The sequence below is a fragment of the Filicampus tigris genome, chromosome 11, assembly GCF_054856515.1.
Source record: "Filicampus tigris isolate MCC_2025a chromosome 11, RoL_Ftig_1.0, whole genome shotgun sequence".
Classification (NCBI taxonomy): Eukaryota; Metazoa; Chordata; class Actinopteri; order Syngnathiformes; family Syngnathidae; genus Filicampus; species Filicampus tigris.
Window position 1 is genome coordinate 21599666 of NC_141227.1, and position 22319 is coordinate 21621984.

At 41.1% G+C, this 22319-nt stretch overlaps 2 protein-coding genes across 3 annotated transcripts; one reads left to right on the forward strand and one right to left on the reverse strand.

Annotated features, from left to right (window-relative positions):
- Positions 1-290: 290 nt before the first annotated feature.
- sfxn3 (sideroflexin 3) lies at positions 291-11258 on the reverse strand. Of its 2 annotated transcripts, none has more exons than XM_086044288.1 (11): positions 10600-11258; positions 7917-8090; positions 7097-7267; positions 6651-6749; positions 6119-6194; positions 5946-6031; positions 5749-5876; positions 4257-4306; positions 4116-4165; positions 3981-4028; positions 291-3188 (listed from the first exon to the last, which is right to left on the reverse strand). In XM_086044288.1, the coding sequence occupies exons 1-11, from the start codon at positions 10638-10640 to the stop codon at positions 3092-3094; spliced, it is 1020 nt and encodes a 339-aa protein (XP_085900414.1). In that variant the 5' UTR covers positions 10641-11258; the 3' UTR covers positions 291-3091. The 2 variants fall into 2 exon arrangements, with proteins under 2 accessions (XP_085900414.1, XP_085900415.1); XM_086044289.1 differs by lacking the exon at positions 10600-11258 and adding an exon at positions 8890-9136.
- pdzd7a (PDZ domain containing 7a) lies at positions 4403-22083 on the forward strand. Its single transcript, XM_086044278.1, is given in 16 exon segments — positions 4403-10528; positions 10619-10756; positions 10885-11059; positions 11392-11568; positions 11870-12017; positions 13848-13908; positions 14769-14944; positions 14947-15199; positions 16791-16925; positions 17108-17253; positions 17564-17655; positions 17754-17845; positions 18555-18611; positions 18882-19325; positions 19909-20009; positions 21825-22083. Coding segments are annotated over 16 exon segments (2553 nt in total). The 5' UTR covers positions 4403-10341; the 3' UTR covers positions 21996-22083.
- The last annotated feature ends 236 nt before the right edge of the window (positions 22084-22319 follow it).

The following is a 22319-nucleotide window of genomic DNA, read 5'->3' on the forward strand; positions in this document are numbered from 1 at the left end:
AGTTCTTGGCCCCAAGATAGCACCTAAGACGTTTTTACATTAGTCGTGACTTTTTTGCTTGGTTACGAAAGAAATGACCCGAATCCATAAAATGGTCTGGCAGTAGGAAAAGAAATCCGTCGGTGGTTTAGATACAGCACTGCAATTGCTGCTTAAAAAAAAAAAAAAGGCAACTAGTACAGCTCTCTGATTACGTTTTCATGATTGAGCTTCTAGGTATCCCGAAATTTGCTGGAGGATCAGCCCCATATTCAGTCAAAAATTGAATTTCAAATGGAATGGCGACATAATTGGATGCCAGTCACATCTTTTATTGTAGTACTGAGTAAAATACACGTCAAGTAATGTATATATCATGAAATACAATACCAAAAAAAAAAAAATGCAGACAGCGTGACATAACGGAAAACATTCATGAAGTGTAACATGGATTGTGGAAACATTTGTGCCCATTCAGTACCCATCTTGACGTGCCCGGAAGGCATCAATAACGAACACAATGAAATGTCATGTAGCTCTTTAAAATAGACACATCTTTTTTTTTTTTTTTTTAATTGTTTTTTTTTTTTTTTTATGCATAGTTGACATGGTGCAAAAGCACTTACAATAAAGCTTGTGGGGAAAAAAAACATTTCTCTTTACCTCGTCAACTATTGTGTCCGTCTTTGGATACATTTGTAACAGCAATATGTATCAGTTCTGCGCTGACCTAAACCTGCTCACGAGGGAGACAAATATAAAATCGGAAGTTCATAACTGAGCGCACTTGGCAAGCGCGTACAATCTTCTCCATTTAGCTTCGCTGCATGACAGATAATTGTTGTTCCAAACGGCAACATGATTCCGTGCAGTCTATAGACAGGAGTGACAAATGCTCGCATAGGTTGAAGTGAACGTTGTGCGTCCTGTAGGTGAGGTACGAGATGAATGATTAGATGCAATTGCAGACTCGAGGAAGCTGGAGTGAAACCATTCAGGAATACAACAATGCGAGTCAATTGGACTTCTTGAATCGGTGTGAAATACGCAGATGCGCAAAGCGGAAAGATGTTCTTTAAACACGTTTCTGTGACCCTGAATAAGGACAAGTTGATTGTTAAGAAAAAATGCTGGTCAGCTGGTGCATTCAGGGACACAGGCACATTTCTGTTTACAAAAAAAAAAAAAAAAAAACATCACCTACATTTGTATCGTTTGCAGTACATCCAACAATGACAGAACTGTATTCCCACAAACATCTAAGAAACTGCAGAAAGGAGGAGCGTTTTGGACAAAGAGAGCGGCTCCGCTCAACGCTGCTGTTTTGGTTAGCAACAGAGCTGTTAATTTTCATTCGAATGAGGGTGTTTATGAACTGAGCTAAATTACTTACTCCCCCCCCCCATCATGGCCAAAATTGATTTTATAAGAGGTACGGCCACTATTTGAGGAAATACAGTACAGTGTGTCTAACTATATAAACTGTCCCCTGTTAAAGCCAACACAGCAAAAACACCACAAACACAAAACCAACAAAAAACGGTTTATGTGGGCAGCACCAATATCAACTGTGCTTTCATTTAAACATTGACATTTATATAGCATATTCATTTATATAATTCTATTAACATGTTCCACACCTACTTACACCATATCATGTCCAACACACACACACAAAAAAAAAAATAGTTTCCACCTTCAAGTATGTTTCAAACTTTAAAATAAAACCACAGAGAGGAAACATCGTCCTGCACAATGTCTGCTCCTTTCATTATTGCTGACTGACCCGAAACGTGCGGTCGGCTTACAATGACAACTTTAGGTCCACGTGCCACCCGCTGACTCAACTTGTGTCGCGGAAAGTGTGCCGTCTTGGCGATTTTAAATGTTCATTTAAGCCGACGAGTACGTTCGGAGTACTTTGACTACATACATATACTCAGTTGCTGATTATCTGCAATACTTCGGGGCTTAAGTACGCTTACAAACCCGGGGCGAGGAATTTTTTTTTTTTTTTTTTCCCAGTTTGTATGGAGTCTTCCGAGGGCCATACTAAATTCTAAATATACAGGCATCCGTATTGTAAAAGTGTTGTTTTAGTATGATTAAAACAAAAAAAAAAAGAGAAACTAACCTTATTTCTATTTTGATGATGTCTAATTTCTTTGGCTTTTTTTTTTTTTGTATGCTATGTACTATAATCATTAAAATTACATAGTAAAATCTGTAATTATTTATTAATTAATTATTCTGTAATAAACAGTACACTGAACTGTTATATGTCAGGGGATGGGGACAGCAACCTGTCTGGAAAGCTTTATAATTGCCTATAGATGCCTTTTGTCTCATTTTAACATATTCATCATCAAGTCGAGAACGGATTCTCATATCCAATGCTGACACGTCTCATCTAAAAATGTTACTTGCACGCTGTCATGGTGCCCAGGAAAACATTTTTCAAATTGTTTCCTTGGCACCAAGAATCCACCAGGTTGCGTCACAGAAATTTTTTTTTTTTTTTTTTTTTTATTGCTTCGGCCTGAGTACAACAAAGAATAGAGGTGTGACTGCAAATAATGGAGCATAGGTTAGGGGGGGAAATCCAAATAAGTGAATTTACCAATGTCGAACTTCAACTACGCGCAGGTTTACTGTAATATTCTGAATTTGTGATAGCTAATTAGGGGCTCCTGTTAGCTGTAAGTTACAATTAAAATCACAAAATCTGGAATCATTCCACTCAAGTAAATCGAAATGAATTTCACCCCTTCAATTCAAGCTACTAAAATTCCGGCTTCCGCTATTTTTGATTTATCGCGAGGTCGTAGGTTGCCCGCCCCTAACTTAACGGAAAGGTGCACCACAAGGGAAGTAGACGACAACAACCGGGGTTGAAACAAATCAATAATAGTACTTTTGGAGCAGTACAATTGGGCGGTGACGTTACATTCAAGTTCATGGTACATCCGTAACAGATCAATTTTACAGACACAAACATCTTTGCGCCGTGTGCTTGACTTGGGAGCAGTTCCAAAAACAACACCGGGGGGGGGGGGGGATTGTAAATAAATCGCTCGTGTATCCATTTGTGTGTGCCGTGCGTGTGAAGGTCCTACAGGCCCTTGTTGAAGTAGACCACACTGGTGGCCGGGTTGCTCTGTCGTATTCTGTCCTGAAGCTCCGCCTCCAGTCCGCTCACTTTCATAGAGCTGCAAAAGTGACACGATTGGGCAGTTGTGAGGGTGTGGGACAATTTGATTGTTTACTTAACTGCGTGCTTTTGTGTGGTGTGAACTTTATCGTTGGCCTGTGCTTGTCAGTGTCGTATATAATAGGTAGGCAAGGTTTATTCAATTAGTCATTTAATTACCAAAAAAAAAAAAAAAAAAAAGGTAAGCGAAAATGCACTTGGTGAAACTTCAACTTACGCCCTTCTTTACAAAACAAAACCTTAATTGAACTAAGCATTCGAGGGCCCAACACAAATTTCATCGTCTTACTGAGTAGAAGTAGATTGGGAAAAATGGAAATAAAAGTAAAACAAACTTGATTTCCAAATTGATCACAAAAGTCAAGCTGACACAAGCCAAAGTTAAGAATTCTCTCATTTCAAACAATGGAGTACTATGGCAAAGTCAATTTATTTTGTACATTATCTGTGTAGTTTGAAATTCAATTCAACATAAACGTGTATGTCATGTTTTTTTGTGTGTAAATTGAGTTTTTTTTTAACATGTTTTTTTTTTTGTGAGTGACGTTTTGAAAGTTTTTTTTTTTTGGGAGGTTTTATTTATTTGTTACACGCATTTGTGTGTTTTTGCATGTTCTTTGTATGGTTTTAGAGTGCACATTTTGCGTGTGAATTATTTTTGTTGTTATGCATGGATGTTCTGTGTTTGTGATGTGGGGTTTTTAGTGCATGTGTTTTACTTGTGATTTTTGTACATTGGTGTGGTTTTTTTTGGGGGGGGGGGGGGCGGGGCATATTTTTGGTGCGTTACCTTTTCTGCGGGAACAGGGCACAGCACAGAGGGGTGGCAAACACCAGGCTGTCAATCAAAGAGAGGGCGGGGTTATTTTGCGACTGTTGGAAGTACAAAACCTTGGCACTACCTTAAACCCTAACGTTGACTTACCACAAGCCCACAAGCCCCACCTGGATTGGAGCGTTGAGAATTGGAAAGCGCTGCAGGGAGGCGACATGTTTAGGTTGGAATGTGGAAGAACTCCTTTGAGCCCAATGCTAGCGGGGCCCTTGCATGGGCAAAGAATGTTACCTTCATGAAGGCTCGCTTCTCCAGTGCGTTCATTATGACGGGAGGAATAGCTGCAAGGGCGGGGAGAAAAGAAGAAAAAAAAAAAAAAAAACACCAATAAAGCCCTCGCCAAGTGTAAGCTCACTTCAACTACCTTTACTTGAAATAGCCGCGCTTCCCCCAAGAGGTACGGTTGGGTTGCCAACTCCCTGAAAAAAATAAATAAGGGACACCTCATCGGCAGGGACGGCCGACCTGACTGCCTTCCACTAGGGATGAGCGTATCGATCCCAAAATATCGATATTCCCATCCAGAGTGCTCAATTTTAAGTAGCGATCCTCAAGATAAAAGTCTTGATATTTGCAATTGATTCATATGTATGATGAATTTTTTTGCCAGTCGTCTGTATTTTTGCAATCGTTTCTGCTTTTTTTTTTTTTTTCCGGAGGAGCAGTGCTGCCGCCGGTCGCATTGCCGCTCGACCGTGCTGTCATCCGTGCTGCTTTGTTGACTTCCGCTATCTACTTTGGCAAGCAACATTACCTCGAGCAACGAGGTAAGCGGATCCCATATCCAGATATGCATGAATGTGCTGTCACCTCATTGGTCACGGAGCAGGGGAGGGCCTAGGACCGTTGCAGTTTGTTGTCATAGAAAGGCAACTGTTGTTCATTAATTCCATTGAGATTTTACAGGCTATTTTTTTACGCTCACAATATCAGGAGAAAGTGCGTCCCTTTACGACTCAATACGGGAAAGCGCACTTCTATTTCTAAATACGGGGGCGATTCTGTTTTTTCAAGGGACGGTTGGCAACCCTCGGTTCACTGCTCCCCGCTTTGCTCAAATCGAAACTTTTCGGACACCCTTAAGGCCACTTTAAACAATTGTAAGACCTCTGCTTCACTAAGAGTGAATACACATTTGCACAGTCTTACGGCGGTGCAGCAGGTGCAACTTTAAAAGGCGCGCAGGGTATTCGCTGGTTTAATGAAGCCAAATTGAAGACTTTTAGGATAGTTGAAAGCTAAAATTAAATTTATGGCCTCTCATTTACGAAAGATGACCTCTAAGAGAATACGTCAGAATTTCTTTTGATGTACAGGGTATGTTTAGGTTGAATTTTTAAGACTTTTTAGGTTTCTTCAAGGATACTTTGATTTTGTGACCTCATTTGCTAAATATTACATGAAGAAAACGTACAACATCACAGCCTTAAGGCCATGGAGCAAGTGCAAATTTTTGGTCGATTCCCTTTTTTTTTTTTTGGGACAACTTTTAAGCACCACGTCAATTAAATGTAAGCCTCACAAGTGCATTCACTCAATAGGAGAAATTGAAGACTTTTTTTTAAGGCCACTTGGATTGAATCTTCAAATCTATCAATTTTAAGATAAAAAAAAAAAAAAAAAATGATGTCCACTTTAATCAAATGTAATAACTCTCCATTCACTAAGTAAAACCGCCATGAGAGAATAAATTTCCCGATCGTTTTGACACAATTGTAATTACCCATAGCTGGCACTGCCATGCCGATCCTGGACACCACCACCTGCATGATGGCCTGCTGGGCCGCCTTGGCGGAGTCCCCCAACCTGTTGCCGTTCTCGTCGGTCACGGGAATGCCGTACTTCAACTCCCTGAGGGGGGGGCACGGAAGCATAAGTAGAGTAGAAGAGGAGTCTTGCTGTGGTGAAGGGAGAGCTCACCTCTGTCTCATGAAGGGAATGTTGATACAGTTGGCGGCGGCAACTGCGGCAAAGGGCACGAAGCGGCTGGCGATGGGCGGGAGACGCTAAGGGTGACACGCGCACACTTCAAAACCGGCAGAAAAATCATTTTCCGTTCCATTGGCCAAATAGTCGCTTTGACGGGACGTTACCGTGGCCAGAGACTTGAGGCCCAGGGCGGTGACAACGGCGCCGGTTGTGGCACTCACGTAGGTCGCACCGAGCTGACTGAAAGTACAAGCATGTCAGGTTTTTTTTTTGTTTTGTTTTTTTAAATCAGGCATCAGGGAGGGGAGGGGCAAGCAAACTGCATTTGATATGTTAGGTATTAAAAAAAAAATATATATATAATAGTATATTTTAATAATAGAATAAATGCTCTTATTTTATAGTTTAGTTTAAAAACATAAATTCATAAAATTTAAATGTGTTATTTTTTTATTTACAATAAAAATTAAATTGAACTACATGAATTTATTTTATCCAATCAACTTTAGGGGAAAACTGCTAAATCATGCAACAAAATGGTTTATTTTAAGAATAAAATAATTTTAAAATTGTAATTAGTTTTATAATTTATTATAATGTATGAATGCATACCACAAATGTCAACGGGGGAAAAAAAGGCTAAAAATATTACAAATATGAATTTTAGGGTTAGTAAGAGTGAGAGATGGTGCGTACTTGACAGTGATGGGGGCGTCTCCACTGCGGTTGGTGTAATTGACCACCGCGTTGAAGGACTGGTTAACCCACTGCCAGAACACCACCGCCGGTGTGGTTCTGTAAACATGCCACAAATTTTACAATGCACTCCATTGTCACAAAGCCGTCATGTGAGCACGAGTTCACTTTTGAATTTGGTTACTGAAATGAAGCACTTGACACATGGAAACTAGGTCATCATTATCCACATGACTACTGACATGTTGCCTCCGCCCAAGTTCAGACATTACTTTTTTTTTTTGGGGTGGGGGAGACTTAAAGAGGATTTTCACTCTCAACTGGGATTAAAAATTGAGTCCGGTCTGTGATGCTCTCTCAATGCATCCATTGAAATGAAATGTATCGTCATTGAGCACGAACACATACAGAGTAGAGAGAGTGACGCGCGATTATTAAGACGGTACCTGTAGAAGGTGAGCATGCAGCCAGTGATGGACATGTTCATGGGCACCTGAGCAGACATGCGGCCGATCACGAACATCTTCTCGCCCGTGTCGGGGTGGAAGGCGGAGTCGTACACGTATTTGGCCCGCCACAACTTGTCCTCAGTCAGGCCGGGCGACACCACCCCGGCTCTGGAGGGAAACATCCACTTGAACTTTTCTTTTTGGAGTGTTTTTCTTAAGTCATTTAGTTGCAATTCATTTATTTAAGTTTAAAGTTAAATGATTTTTTTTTTTTTTTAAATAGACTTTACACAGACCTGATCGGCAAATCAGTGATCAGTTTTAATTTCATATATCATGATTTTCCATCAATGACATCATTGAGCAATCCACGTTAGACATTAGAGCAAACACAATCCAGGGACGTTCTGTGCTGCCTAATCTAAAATTTCTCAGCATATACGGTCTGATTTTTTTTCCCGATATTTAATATTTTTTCAGTGGATGTTTAACTGTATTTTAATTTCAGTTTATTTTACATTTTATTTTATTTTAAATTAGAGTATTTTAATTATTTTTGATCTTTTTTTATCTTAAATGAAATCAAAATTAGAATTTAATGCAATTTAGTGCAACATAAAACATGGTGTGGCTGCTCAGTACAACGTGAGCAATACAAATTCATTTGGTATCATTTACAAGTGAAGATAATAACCGGTCATCACTAGTAGTGCGAGTAGCGCGCCGCTGTCAACTTGTGCACATTCGTGATGTGAAAATGTAATGGCTTCTTCCTTTAATCTGTTATCCTGCTTCCGAAGCATGGCGAGCCTTCTACCTGTAGTTCTCCACGATCACCCGGGCCTCCTCCAGTGTCTCGGAGGACAGCAGGACATTCCGAGGGTCTGTGACCATAAAGAAGTGCTTGGCGCGCCCCATGAACGTCCCTTGGTCCCATCGCGGCTCTTTGATGTTGATGTTGAGGGGCAGATCTCCGGACATCTTGGGTTCCCTTGCATTAAAAAAAATATATATATACTATTACTTTATTATTAGGAATAAAGTGGAACCTCCAATTACTGTTGAAGTGAAGTGAGGAATTCCATTGAGACAACGGTAGTCATTTGCCTTTTAGGTTATTTACGAGAGTATAAGTATTTTTAGGGTGGCATCAGTTACTAGGGCTTCAACTTTTTAATGTTTGTATACAAATAGTTGGCTTTCTGGTGTGCCTGCCTTCCCACCAAGGGCGAAATTAATGAATTTATACTAAACTGAAAAAAAAGCATAATATTTTCTCATTGATTAATGGACAACCAGTATAAACAACAGCTGAAATGGTGCATTCAACGGTACCAACATGTTCCAGTTATGATGTATGTTGTGTAAACAACGAACTGAACGGTAAATGGCATTTATTACGTTTACGTTACACTTAAAAAAAAAAAACTAACACATGACTGTGAGCTGTCAATCAAGCTGAACCAACCCAGTGCAGAGCACCGGCGAGCATTCGAGGTTTTTCCATTTAAAAACGTGACATGTTTTCTGATGCGCAAATTTTGGGATTGACTAAACCGACGACCCATCGAATGATACATTGTGGTGGCAAAACAACTGAACAGCTTATTTGCCAAATGCCATCATGTCTGCGCCCTTATGGTTAACGACTCATTCAGGCTGCTAGCCGGCTAGGGCAGCGTACAGCTAGCTCTCCAAGTTTGAGTCGCGAGGGAAAGCAAGGCGGTGAGGTTTCGCGTTATCATATAATATACAAAGAGCCAAGAACGCGCATTAAATCCAAACGTTACCTGTTCAGACTGAATTTGAAGACGATTGACCTCAATATCACTGTACCCGGATGGGAGAGACGTGCGGAGTTCAAGTGACCTTGGGAATTTGGAATTTAATACATGGCGACTGTTCATCAGCCGTGAAATACACACAGAAAGAGACCAGCGGGATCGTGAAGCTAGTTAACCCTTTATAATAAACCCATCGTTAAATTAAAAAAAAAGCGAAATGAAAGATCAGGGGTAGCAGATTATGAAAGATTGTAATGTACTTAAACGCAGCATGGTCGAAGACATATTCAGGGCGCGGTCAGTTGACTGAAATCCAATCAGCGGGGACATATGAGTGAACAACTCGACATTTGATTGGTCAGACCAATGCCCCCTCTCCCTGATTTGAGTTTTTGCCTTTTTTCCAATGACGCGGAAAGAAACCGCTGCTTTCGACCTTGTATTATTCAGCCATATTGTAACATTTTGCACAGTTATATGAATGGACAGTGTTTTAATCAGCACTTTTTTCTCATTGAGAGCTCTGGTGGTACAAACAGTCAAGCCGACAGCACCATACATGTTTTGGCCACTAGATAGTGCTGTTTCACAAGTTGTCACGACACAGCCCTCCACTGTAAAGGTAGTGGTTTCTCAAACAGTTTTTACACTACGTACCAACTCAAGAACAAATACTAAGTCTCCAAAGAACAGTAAACTACAGCAGAAAACAAAGTGTTCATCAAAAATGAGGCAGAGGTTTTATGATTCAACTAAAATGTCTTGACACACAAGTTAAACTGCACTTAAATACAAAAAATATTTTCAAAAGTTTTTGAAGATCAAATGCAAATGTATTGAATTTAAAACGTAAAGCATTAAACTTTGGCAGTGATTCTCGCAAAGATAGCTACCTTTGTACTGGATATGAAAGTTCCATTGCATCAGTTGCAGTTCCATTAATCCGACTAACCTGATTCTTAGCTTCATTAGTGTGGGGACTAGCGGTTGCACAGCTGACCTGGGTGGAGCACACTCATATTTACACTTAAAACTATCGTGAAGAGGCATTTTCAATCGGAATGGCTGAGTAATGCGATGGTCAAAATACTTAAGTACCTGAAGTACAGTAATGATGTATTTGTACTTCATTACTTCCCGCCACTGACAAGTAGTCATTGTATAAAATGGGCCAACTATGGTGGCGGTAAAATGGATTTTTACCACCAGGAAGTAAGTTCCAAAAGACACAGGATCTTCCCAGGATGCCTTGCTACACCAGACACCCTTGTTAATTAAACATGGCCCGGGGGGAAGCACCATGCATTTCAGATTGGACTCCACAAAGAGAAAGAGAGAGGCGCCACGGACCAAAAGGCAGCCACACAGTCCTGAAAAGTGGACTTCCTCCCTTAAATGACCTTCTATTATCCTTTGAAAAATCTGAATGACTGAGGGAAGGCTTGTAGCACTCACGCCATGGCTCACTCCCGGAGGGAGATGACAAGCGGCGGCGGGCTCCCCCACCTCCACAATGGGGGGGTGACCGGGGGGTCCCACAGCTACATGCTGAAGAGGCAACAACAACAACAACAACAACAAGGACACCGACGGAGGTCTTCCTCGCCCATGGGCCGAGTCATCCTCATCAACGCTCCTGTACAGGGTGAGTAAGACAATCCCAACTCCGTGTGACACAACACTGTGCACTTGTTGAAATCTGCGCACCACCAGTACCATTTGGTGGTGTTTTCAGGAGGAGACGACAGTGAAGACATCCACACGGTGACGGTGGACAAGACTGTGGATGGACGTCTGGGTTTCAGCGTCAGAGGCGGGTCCGAGCATGGACTGGGGGTTTTTGTTAGTAAGGTGGATGACCGCAGCTCAGCAGGTCAGCAGGAAACGCTGTGAAAATGCGGTTTAGCTTGGACGACGTCATTCATTTCATTTGCCTGACAGCGTTAGTGCAATACAATGCACATGGGACCCAGCTGATTACGCTCCTACTCATCTGTCTAGCTCAGGCTGGCTTGGCCGTGGGGGACAAGCTTGTGGAGGTGAACGGCGTAAGTCTGGAGAGCATCACCATGAGCAGCGCCGTCAAGGTCCTGACAGGAAACGGCCGTCTGAGGATGGTGGTGCGGCGCGTGGGCAAGATCCCCGGCATACGCTACTCCAAGGAGAAGACCACGTGGTGGGTAGCCATCTTAGCTTCTACCATATCCTCCCGTCTTGGTGTTGTGTTGCAGTAGTGGATGGATTACAGCTTTCACCTCCAGGCCATTTGATGATCTGATAGTGCCTGGCTGGAGATCAACAGCCGAAAGGCACTTATTTGGGGCAGCGCAGTGGTTAGCCGGTTAGGGTTTAGTGTCACATTATGCCGCCTGCCGGTTCCCAAGTAGTCCCAAAAAAAGAATAGTGACACCACAGCACCCTCTGCTGGACGAGTTGGAGCACTGCTGCGCACGCCCGCAATGCAAAACGGCCCACGGCGTTTCACGTATGTTTGTGCTCGTGTATTAGGGTGGACCTGATTCACAGGAGGATGGTCGTGGAGGAGGGCGGGCACACGCCGTCGGAGACCGGCTCGGACAGCGCCCTCCGCAGGATCGTGCATCTCTTCACCACGTCCGACGACTACTGCCTGGGCTTCAACATCCGAGGAGGACGAGAGTTTGGACTGGGAATTTATGTCTCAAAGTAATCATAATCTTCAGTAAGAACCTGGCGACCTCTTGAAATCGCAGTTCGGTATTTTTTCCCCAACAAATTTATCCTGGTGAAAACGTTTATTTTTGGGGCACCTGAACACAACACCCTGAAACTCAGCTGTGGTAATCGGAAGCCCCGACATGATTCACCGATCGACAGAAAATGTTTGGGATTTAGCTATCGTCAAAGTTGGACGAATATTTCAAGGATTCGCCATTAAAAAAAGTTGGGTTTTTTTTCCTTTCCATTTAATTTGAGTCGATTTTTCATGTCCGTGTTCAATGGTCAGGTTGGACCCGGGCGGGCTGGCGGAGCAGCACGGCATCAAAATGGGGGATCAGATCCTGATGGCCAACGGGGTCAGCTTTGATGACATCACACACAGCAACGCCGTGGAGGTCCTGAAGAGCCACACGCACGTCATGTTAACCATCAGGGTGAGTGAGAAAGAACTTTGTGGGCTCAATGGCCTATTAGCAGTGCAGTTACGAGTTGCACCATGTGTATCTATATATATGTATATGTATATGTATGTATTTGTGATTTAAAAAAAATTAAATTTATTTGTAGTACTCTGTAAAAAGGATTTCCAAATGCACTTTTTGTCTGGGGTTTGTTTGATAACAGTGCGAGTTGGAAATTTTTAATAATCACATTTTTAAAATTTAATTGTAAATGATTTAAATAATTTTACAAATGATTTCCAAGTGCAATTTTTGTCCAGAAGCCGTTTTCACTTGTTAGCAGTGATAGTTGGAAATGTAATTATTTTAACTTTTTTGTTTGTTTGCATTCTAAAATATTTTAAATAGACTATATTAGACTAATATTTTCAGATAAATATTCATAAATATTCCAACTATTTTAGATATTTCTGAAATATATTTTTATAGACACATTTCCTCATAGCATGGCTTTTTTTAATTTCATTTTTTTTGTATATTTTTTTCGTTTAATTTGTAAAAAAAAAAAAAAAATACACATTATTTCCGGAATCCGTTTTCACATTAACGAACAGTGCTAGTTGGAATTATAAACATTGTAACATTTGAAAAATTTCCCCTAAAATCTAAACGTGCTTATTATTATTTATTTATTTATTTATTATTTTTTTTTTTAAATGTATTTATTTGTTTATACTGTACCAATGTGACTACTGACGTGACGTGTGACAGCGCTCGTGTGTTTGCTCTGTGACGGAGGGCTGTCTTTGTTGCGACACAATCGGCCAAAGTGTGTCACAAAGTGTGCTCAAGAGCTGGCGTTCTCACGCTGCGCCGCTCACATTTCAGGTTGCGCATTGTACAGCGCGTCCGTTTCATTATTGATAGGCGGTCTCGGATCAGGTTCCAACTGGCCTGTGATGTGCTGCTTCCTGCTTGTGTTGCAGCCATGTATAAAACCTATTCATCACACATACGCTATATCTGACTAAAGTAAGTACACCCCTCGCATTTTTGCGAATACTTGAGTATATCTTTTCGTAGGGTGCGATGTAAGGTAGTCAGTGTGCAGCTTGTATCACACTTTACATTGACTGTGCCCTCAAAATAACGCAGAACAGACATTAATGTCTTAACCGCTGGCAACAAAAGTGACTCCACCCCGAAGTGAGAATGTCCGAATCGGGCCCAAAGTGTACGGATGTCATTTCAAACAACGTGCCTAGGATCTGCACATCTCAATTTGAAAAGAAAAAAAACGAAATGTTTTTGCAAAAGTGTGCACACCCTCTTATAATTGGGCTTATGTCCGTGTTCACAATTAATCACATTCACACTCATGTTAAATGGGGGTCGGCACACATCTGCCACCATTTAAAGTGCCTCTGTTTTACCCCTTTAAAAATTCAGCTGTTCTAGGCGGCTTTTCCTGTCGCTTTTTGTTGCCGACTTTGCTTTGGTTATAGTTACTTGAATGCATATGTAGAATACAATGGACGAGTCACATTCATTGCCACAAATAAAGTGAAGATGTGCAAGTAAGCTTTTGACATTTTTTGTTTTAATTTCTTGCAGAACCCCGAAGGTTTGTGTCATTGTTTCACTCGTTTATTGAAAAGTGTTTTTTTTTTTTTTCTTAACTGCTATGTTCAGGTTATAGATCACATTAATGGTGGAAAAGGAGTTGAAATTATTTATCTATATGTATCATAAAATCTATCATAAAATCTTGCCATTTAAGCAGAGGCTTGTTTTTTTTTTTTTTTTTTTTTTTTTTTTAAACTGAATACTGTATTCACAATATAATTTTTGGTGCTGTTACAGGAAGCTGGACGATACCCCGCATATAAGGAGATGGTGGCAGAGTACGGTTGGCTGGACAAATGTATGTTGAAATATTCCACAATAAAGCAAAATAATATTGCCAAATATAATCGGATAATACTGAAGATGCTTCTGAATATGAGGAGGGGAAAAAAAGCAGGGAATGATTTCAATGTCTTCACGCTGAGTTATCTGGCAAAAAAAAAAAAAAAAAAAAAAAACACTCAACATCTGCGGCTCAGAGTTGATTGTGACAATTCAAGGAGTTATATTGGATACTCCAAAATAAATAAAGAAATACATGAAGATCATTCTTAGTTCATGTACTGTCTGAGAGGCTTAGAGGATTAATAGGACAAGAGGTCGGACTGCTCCTGATCCCCACAAAGTGCACAGAGTGAGGACATTGGCAAAATTCAACTAAGTCCCTTTCAGTCTCCTTTCACCACAAAATTTATTTTTCAAGAAGTAGTGCTTATTTTAGAAAAAAAAAAACTCCTACGAAACAAAAAAATGCAATTAAAAAAAAAATGTATTTAGAAAAATCCATATTATTGTACTTCATAAAAATGTCGTAATGACATCATAAAATAGAACGAAAAGAACGACGGGTTTCCCCACAGTTCAATGGGCATCGCGCTGCTCTTTCCTGGCCACTTGGGGGCAGCGTATTGCAGACGTACATGGAGGCGGTCACTCAGTCAGCTGCAGTTATATTAGTTCTTTGCAGGGGATAAAGAATATATGCCTTTGAGCATCGTTATAGTGTTTGTTTTCAAATATCCGTTCGCGACGCCGATGCAATTCATTAGCCCGTTTTGTTAGCATTAAGCCAAACAGACTGGTTCACTATCTGACAAAGAGCGTAGCGCCTGTAAATGTGGGTCGGCGCCTAATGGTGTCTAACGTTGCATGTTCCAGTTTCGAGCGGGTCGGCGTTGGCGTCGGGTTCCTCCCAAGGCTCCGGCTCGCACTCGTCCATGTCGTCGTTGTCGTCCAGCACCCCCGTGAGCTCCCTCAGTGGTCTCTCCCAGATCCTCTTCCCTCCTCCTGTCTTCGGCTCCGACATGCTGGACGTGGCCATCTCCGCGGAGGACTGCCCCCCCCCCCCGCCGCCGCCGGGGGCTCGCGCGCCACCGCGGACACGGCCATACAGACGGAGGCCCCCTCCGCCCGCGGCCGCCTGGTCGGCGCCACGCTGCTCCTGAAGGACACGGTCATACGTGGGGAGGGAGAAGTGGGCGGGGCCGGTGAAGGACGGCGGCACCAAGGTCCCAAGACCAAAGTCCTCATGGCCCTCAGTAGGCCCCGCAAGCCCATCAGACGGTCCCAGAGTCACATCACCGTGTCAGGTGATGTACGTTTTACGTGATACTTGAAAAGAATGATATACATTATTTAACTGCTACTTCCTGAAACATATACTGTGAAATATTGTTTCTAAATTATGTAAATAATATAAAAAAATATATATTTTTAAAAAAACATACGTTACAGGAAATGGTATTGTAATAAAAACAAAACATATTTATTATACTATTAAAATAGTATGCATGTTTTTAATAATTTAAAAATTTTTCAGGATCATATAAAAATATTTCAGCATAGTTTGAGGGTATTCCAAATATTTTAATGCATGTAAAACAGCACCTTTTTTTGATTAACATTTTTTTTTAAACAATTAAAAATGATCCTGTTTAAATGTCAAACATTTAAAAACACATTTAAGAAATTCAGTAAATAATAATAACTAATACATGTTTTTTTTAGATTTCTAGAAATCTACATGCCTAAAACACATTTTTAAAAATGTACACAACAAATAAATACTTTTTTTTTTAAATAGACATAAATATTTCAAACTGTTTCAATAATTCAATTTCCATCACCTTAAATGGAAAATGAAGATGCTGATGCAAAAAAAAACAAACAAAAAAAACTTTTAAACGCATATAACACAATTGAACTCAATGTGTCCCATTGATGATACTCATCTACTTAAAGACATCACAATTGTGCCCCGGATCCGCCTCATTTCCAAAACAATCATTTCCTGCATGTAGGGGTGCGCGCAAAGATGGACACGCCCGTCCACCATTTGCATAAACAAAGAGTTACATGAACATAGAATGATTTGGAAGCTTGTTGACTTGTTGGCCTTTCCTCCTCATTTGTCAATGCAGAGGGCGAGCCACTTGGCTTATGTTGCGCTCTCTATATAGATGGCCTGTTCGTGCGAGGAGAGCTGCAATTCATCAGCCTTAGAGCATTACTTATACACACGCACACACACGCACACACGCAGGCAGGCGGATTTATTGTGCACTATAGAAGAAGCGACACCAATGCGCATCAGGCCACTTTGAAAGGAACATTGTGCTCACTGCTTCATTCCAAAATTCTAAAAAAGAATGCACAAGTCGGCTTATAAATGTCTTCCAAATATTAAACGAAAAATTGAAAAATGGGGGAAAAAAAAAAAAAAAAAAAAATCTTAGATGATTAAATGAATTAAGAATGGATTACTGGCCCACAAAAATACATTTAGAAATCATTTAAGAATTAAATCTGTTAAAAATATTGTAAATTGTCACTGTCCTGTGAAAAATACTTATGACCCTTTTTTTTATTTTTATTTTTTATGTGAATGGATTTCCACGTTACAGACATCCCATTAACGTGGAAAAAAAAAAAAAAAGACAAAATCGGACAAACGCATTTTTCACAGGGCAGCGACAAGATTTTATGAAAAAATAAAAATAAAACATTTCACTTTCAATTAAAGATGCGATCATTTAATTGAATGTATTTGACAAGAATGAAAACGATTCAAAAGAAAAGTACCTTGAAAATGATTTTTTTTTTTTTTTTTTTCCTTTTAACTTTCAACAAAAGTGTAAATAAAAGGGATTATTGTTGTTTTCCTGATCGCTCTTCTCACAGAGGAGCGGCAGCAGAAGGAGAAAGTCGAAAAGGAGCCCCGCAGCCCAGGAGACCAGCAAGTCAAGCTACGGCGCTCCAAAACTTTTCTCAACCTGTTTTTCAAGAAAGATCGCAAGGAAAGGAGCCATTCCAAAGGTCAGCTCACGTAACGCAACGTCACAGATTAGTCGCACATAACCACGCTTGCTTGAAAACCGCAATAAGTAAGACTAGATTTGGACAAAAGTATTTCGACTTCGGGCCATACAGGAAGTGGAAAAAGAAAGGATTGGAATCTAAATCGAAACGTTTTGATACATATTCCACTTTTGCTTTAGACACTCGGCAGGGTGGGACGACCTCCCCCGGCGAGTCCCACCTGGGCCCGAAAGGGGAGCCGTCGTCCCTGCGCCACGTGGAGGACGTGTCCAGCAAGCTGCTCAGCCGGGACGAGGCGACCGCTGTCATGAGACACTGTCAGCGGGTCGGTGGTCTCTTGCTTCCGGGAGTTACCCAGTGCGTCTTTAGTGACGGTTGTGGAGGATGACCATCAAATATCAAACTTTTGGGGTTTGGATTCACCCCCCCCCCCCCAAAAAAAAAAAAAAAATGTCTTTTGAAATTATTACAACCATTCAAGTACAAAAAATATATTTTTTTAAAATGTAGCAGACACTAAAAATGTCGATTTAAAAAAAAAAAAATAATAATAATAATAAAGATTCAAAAAGTGCTCTACGATTATGTCACATTTCGAAAATAAATCTGTAACCGCAAATAATATTCCCCTGCAGTTTTTGTCCGAGAAAATTCTGGAGGATTTGGTGCGCCCCCTCTTGGCCATCTTGGACCGGCCAGAGAAAATTCTGCTTCTCCGAGAAATAAGGTGTCACGTGTAAAAGAGAAGCGCGTAGGGTATGACGTGACGCGACGTGTTCACACGTCACGCGCCTCATTTTTGTGCCTGAATTGTGTTTGCGACAGGATGCTGATTCCTCCGAGTGACTTGGGCCGTTTTGACAGCCTGGTGATGCCCTTTGAAGTGCAGGCCTACCATTTTCTCAGGAATCCGGCTGGTGAGGAATTATGCTGAACTAGGCTGGCCGATTTAGTCAGCTGATTTTAGCTTGTTTTAAAAAAAACGGCAAAGACTGGACTTTTTTTTTTTAACACATTAAAACATAAGACAAAGACAAAACAAAAAATCCCCCACCAAAAAAATCTGCAAATTTTTGCCCATTTTTCTCTCTGTTGTAAAGTTGAATAAAATACTTAAAGGCAAAGTTTTGCAAAATGGTCAAATGTTGTGCCTGTAATTCAAGTCTTTATTGTTGTAAGCCTCGCGTCCGATGAATCGCTTATCGTTATTTTATTCTGCTAAATTAAAAAAAAACTGGCCTCAAACGAGCCACGTTCTTCATCAGCTATTTATGTTGTTTTTTTTTGTGTTTTTTTTTCACTGTGAAGAAAATGTAAGCGCTTACAGGGCACACTTTGAAATACAGTATGCTCCAAAAATTAAAATCAAATCATTTTTTTCCAACCGATTCTTTATTTTATTTCTTTTTTTTTTTTAAACCCCAAAAACACTTTTAAAAAAGTGAATCTTTTTTGATCCCCTGTTAAGATGTTCTAACATTACACTGTCTTGTTCTTTTTGTTATTCTATTCATATTGTTTACAATCATGATCACAATACACCAATATGACACAAATAAATGAAATTGAGTGTTCCACTGTACAAAACGAACTAATGAATCAATTGCATGGGTGGTTTCTCTCCAGTTCTACGCTCCCCTCGCATGGGCACCCCTCGACGCCGCCTCGTCACGCCCGTCCCAGGTACGCGCGCGCGCACACTGGTTTCCATGGTGACGCCAGACGCGGTCAGTCAAGGACACGTTTTCAGTGTGCGGCTCCATCATGTCGACAAAAAAAAAAAAAACCCTCACGTGCTTTTTTTTTTTTTTTCTCTCTCTTTTTCATTGACATTTTGAGAGCGGTTCATCAAATGTAATTATTTTTTTTCTCAATACAATTGTTCCAGTAATTGAACTTTTTTTTTTTTTTTTTTTTTTAAGTATATTTTGGAATGATTTGTGTCGTTTTCAGACTTCCGTGGCGGCTTCCTTCTCCAGCCCGTGCGGAAGGCGGCGCGGGCCGCTCGCGTGGTTGACAGCGTGGAGGGACTGACTTTGTCTCCATCACAGGTGTTCCCCCCCCTGCTGGACGTACCCGTGGACACTTTCACCTCCTCCACCTCCTCCTCCTCCTCCTCCTCCTCCTCCTCCAACGACCTTGCAGGAGGCGAGCCAGGAAGCTCCCCTGCGAGGAGGAGGAGGAGGAGGAAGGAGGCGAGCCCAGACTCCACTTTGAAGAGTCACCCGCAGGACTTTGCCGAAGTCGGCGTACTCTTTCCCTCGCCGCCGCGGACCAGGACCCCCCTGAGGGATGTTTTTGAGAGCCCCCCCGCCATCACGCTGAATGGACACTCGCAGACGGCGCAAGACGGCCGCGTCCGCACTTTGACCATCTCCAAAGCCAAACAGTCGCTGGGTGAGCACGCAACACGCCAAAGTCATCAAGAGGTCATCTTTAGGCCAAGATACGGTGGATAGAAAAAGTCGACACACCCCGATTCAAATGCCAGCTTGTGCTGTGTAATGTGACCCACAAAAATGCCAGGAAAGGCCTACTAGAACAGCTGAAGTTTATCTTGAGGTAATCAGAGGCAGGTGTATGCTCCTTTGAATGCGATTGGCTGAATTCTGAGCACAGCCACATGGCCCACATCCCTCATTTCGAATAAACTGTAAACAAGTAACTAATTGGTCATTGTAACTAAGTAACTGGATCCAACCCACCATGTAACTGACTGTAACTAAGTTACTGTGACCAAATGATTGCCGCCAAGTAACAAAAGCAAAATCAGTAATGTCAGTAAAAGCCGACTAGAACAGCTGAACTTTGTTTGGGTTAATCAGCGTGACTTAAAAGGAATAAACGACCAGCAGAGGTCAGGCTTGAGTACGTCCTGTGAGTTTGTACAGCAGTGGCAGTAATTATGATACTGTAATAAAATACCATCGCTACTAGTTACAAAAATACTTTAGTGGATTGTGTGTGTGTGTGTGCGCAGGTATGAGCGTGTCTGGAGGGATGGAGTCGAGAATTCAGCCCGTCATCAAGATCGAGAACGTCTTCCCGGGAGGAGCCGCGTCAATGAATCCCGCGCTCAAGGTAGCAGCGCTAGCGTGACGGGGAGCAACCGCACTTGCAACCGCTACAGCCGCTACTCGTTTGGATACCTAGCAAGACATTTTAGTAGAACCACTCCATGTTGCTAGCGAGGCAAACCTCCGCACTAGTTGACGTCTGCACACTTATTTATAGTACTACTAGTGAGTACCTAGATTTGTATCATGTCAGAAGTAGTACTAGTTAGCACACGTTTTTCAACGAGCGCCTCACTAGTAACATTCGTACTAGTGCGCCTTAGTCCTGAATCCTTTTACTAATGAGGACATGAGAGCGCACCTGCACAAGGACAATCCAGCGCACTAAAATGGCTTGCTGGGCCACTACTAGTATTGCGACGAGTACTACTGTCCTCCTACTGGATGATAGTTTGCCCGCCTAATCATGCTGAAACGCATTAAATAAATATATATATAAATAAAGGGGACGGCGCTCAGATTAGGTTGTCATCTATTTAATTCAAATAAATTACTTTTTTTTTAAATGCACTTTTTAATCCCCTCTTTGCGTAAATGGATCCAAATCTTTTGATGCGGCCGCTGCCACGAGGGCCTGCGGCATGAAATAAAAAAAAAAATAAATAAATAAAAAAATGAGAGCGAGAGAGAGGGAATCAAAACAAATGAAACGCTTTGGCTGTCTAAATGTGCTCTTGGCAAATGAAGGCAGAGGAAAAGGGAAGCTGAGTTGTTTGGTGGAACTACAACGCTGGTTCGTGTGTGTTTAACCTTCACCGCACAGGTGCATCCTCATCCTAAAAAAAAAAAAAAAAAAAAAGAGAGAGAGAGGATGACATCAGAGGAAGTCGCTGTCAACGCGAGTACGTACAGAAAAAACTGTTTACACCACAATGGTTCCGAAAACTTTTTACACCAAGTCTCACTTCAAAGAGTTTTTAGTCTTAAAAAGTATAATAAATGTTATTGGAATTATCCAGGCACAACAAGTGTATAGGATCTTAAGATTCAGTTAAAATTGATTGAAAGTTTTTTTTTTCTTAAATGGCCTAACTAAATGTTTAAAAACAAATAGTTTAAAACAATCAAATGACTGTAGAACTGTACTGGATAAAAAAAATAAAAAGAAATGTTCACCACGATGCAGTTTGAACATTGAATTCACTAATCATTTTTGCACACCAAACTTTTTTTCCCCCCCTATTAATTCCCTTTTTTGTATGAATATAATACATATAATATCAAATTTTTCTAAAATATTTATGTATTACTTGTCACATGCACACACATTTAATCATTTCAAATACAATTATTTAATACATAACAAAAAAAAAAAATCTCTGTATTGTTCTTATTGTTACCGGAAAAGTTGTCGTATTGGTATGAATATTTTTCCGACAGAAATATTTTGATATTTTCACAGCAGGAACAAAATGTGTCATTCATCATCATTAAATAATTGTCTTATAATTATTATAATAAAAATGTTCACTTTAACGATATCAATAGATAAATGGCACAGTGTTATTTAAATAAGACCATACCATAGTAAACTGCAGGAATATTTTTTGCAGAGGATAAAGAACGTACGCCGGTGAGCATTGTTATATTGTGTGTCGCCGTCATATTCAAAAGCAATTGCTTAAAAAGCCTTCTAACGCCACAACGTCGTTGCTATTCGTTAGCTGATCTATGACGCTTTGCTAGCTTTGTTAGCATTAAGCTAACTAAGGGAACTTTTGAGGCAAATAGTTGGGTGTTTTTGATAAAAAAAAAAAAAAAAAAGAAAGAGGTTTGTAAGCATGTGTCATCAAGTAGTGTACGTCGCCCGTTTTCACAGGCCGGCTGCGAAGTGCTGCGCGTGGACGGCGAGAGCCTGCAGGGCGTCACTCACCAGCACGCCGTCGACGCCATTCGCCGCGCGTTCGCCGACAAGGCCAAAGAGCCCATGGTGCTGGTGGTCAAGGTCCCCGAGGAGAGGCCCGCCCAGCGCCGTCAGGGAACACGCTAACTTACAACAACGGGCTTCATTTAGCATCAAACACGCATTGTGCAATGTTTTTTTGCATTCGGAATATTAAATGCCACCAAAAAAGTGACTTTTTTTTTTTTCTTTTTTTTGTCGCCATCCATGAAGTTAACATGCGGCCACGGGATAATCCCAAACTGCTCCATGAGATTTATCGCCAGATTAAAGCTGATGTATGATGTCAAAAGCCAAGGTCTGGAGATGATTGCAAAATGGCTGCTGGGCATTTATTTCGCCGCAGGATTTTTGTGCAGCCTGCTCTGGTGCAATCTGCCACTTTGGAGCTTTAATTACATGAGGAGGATT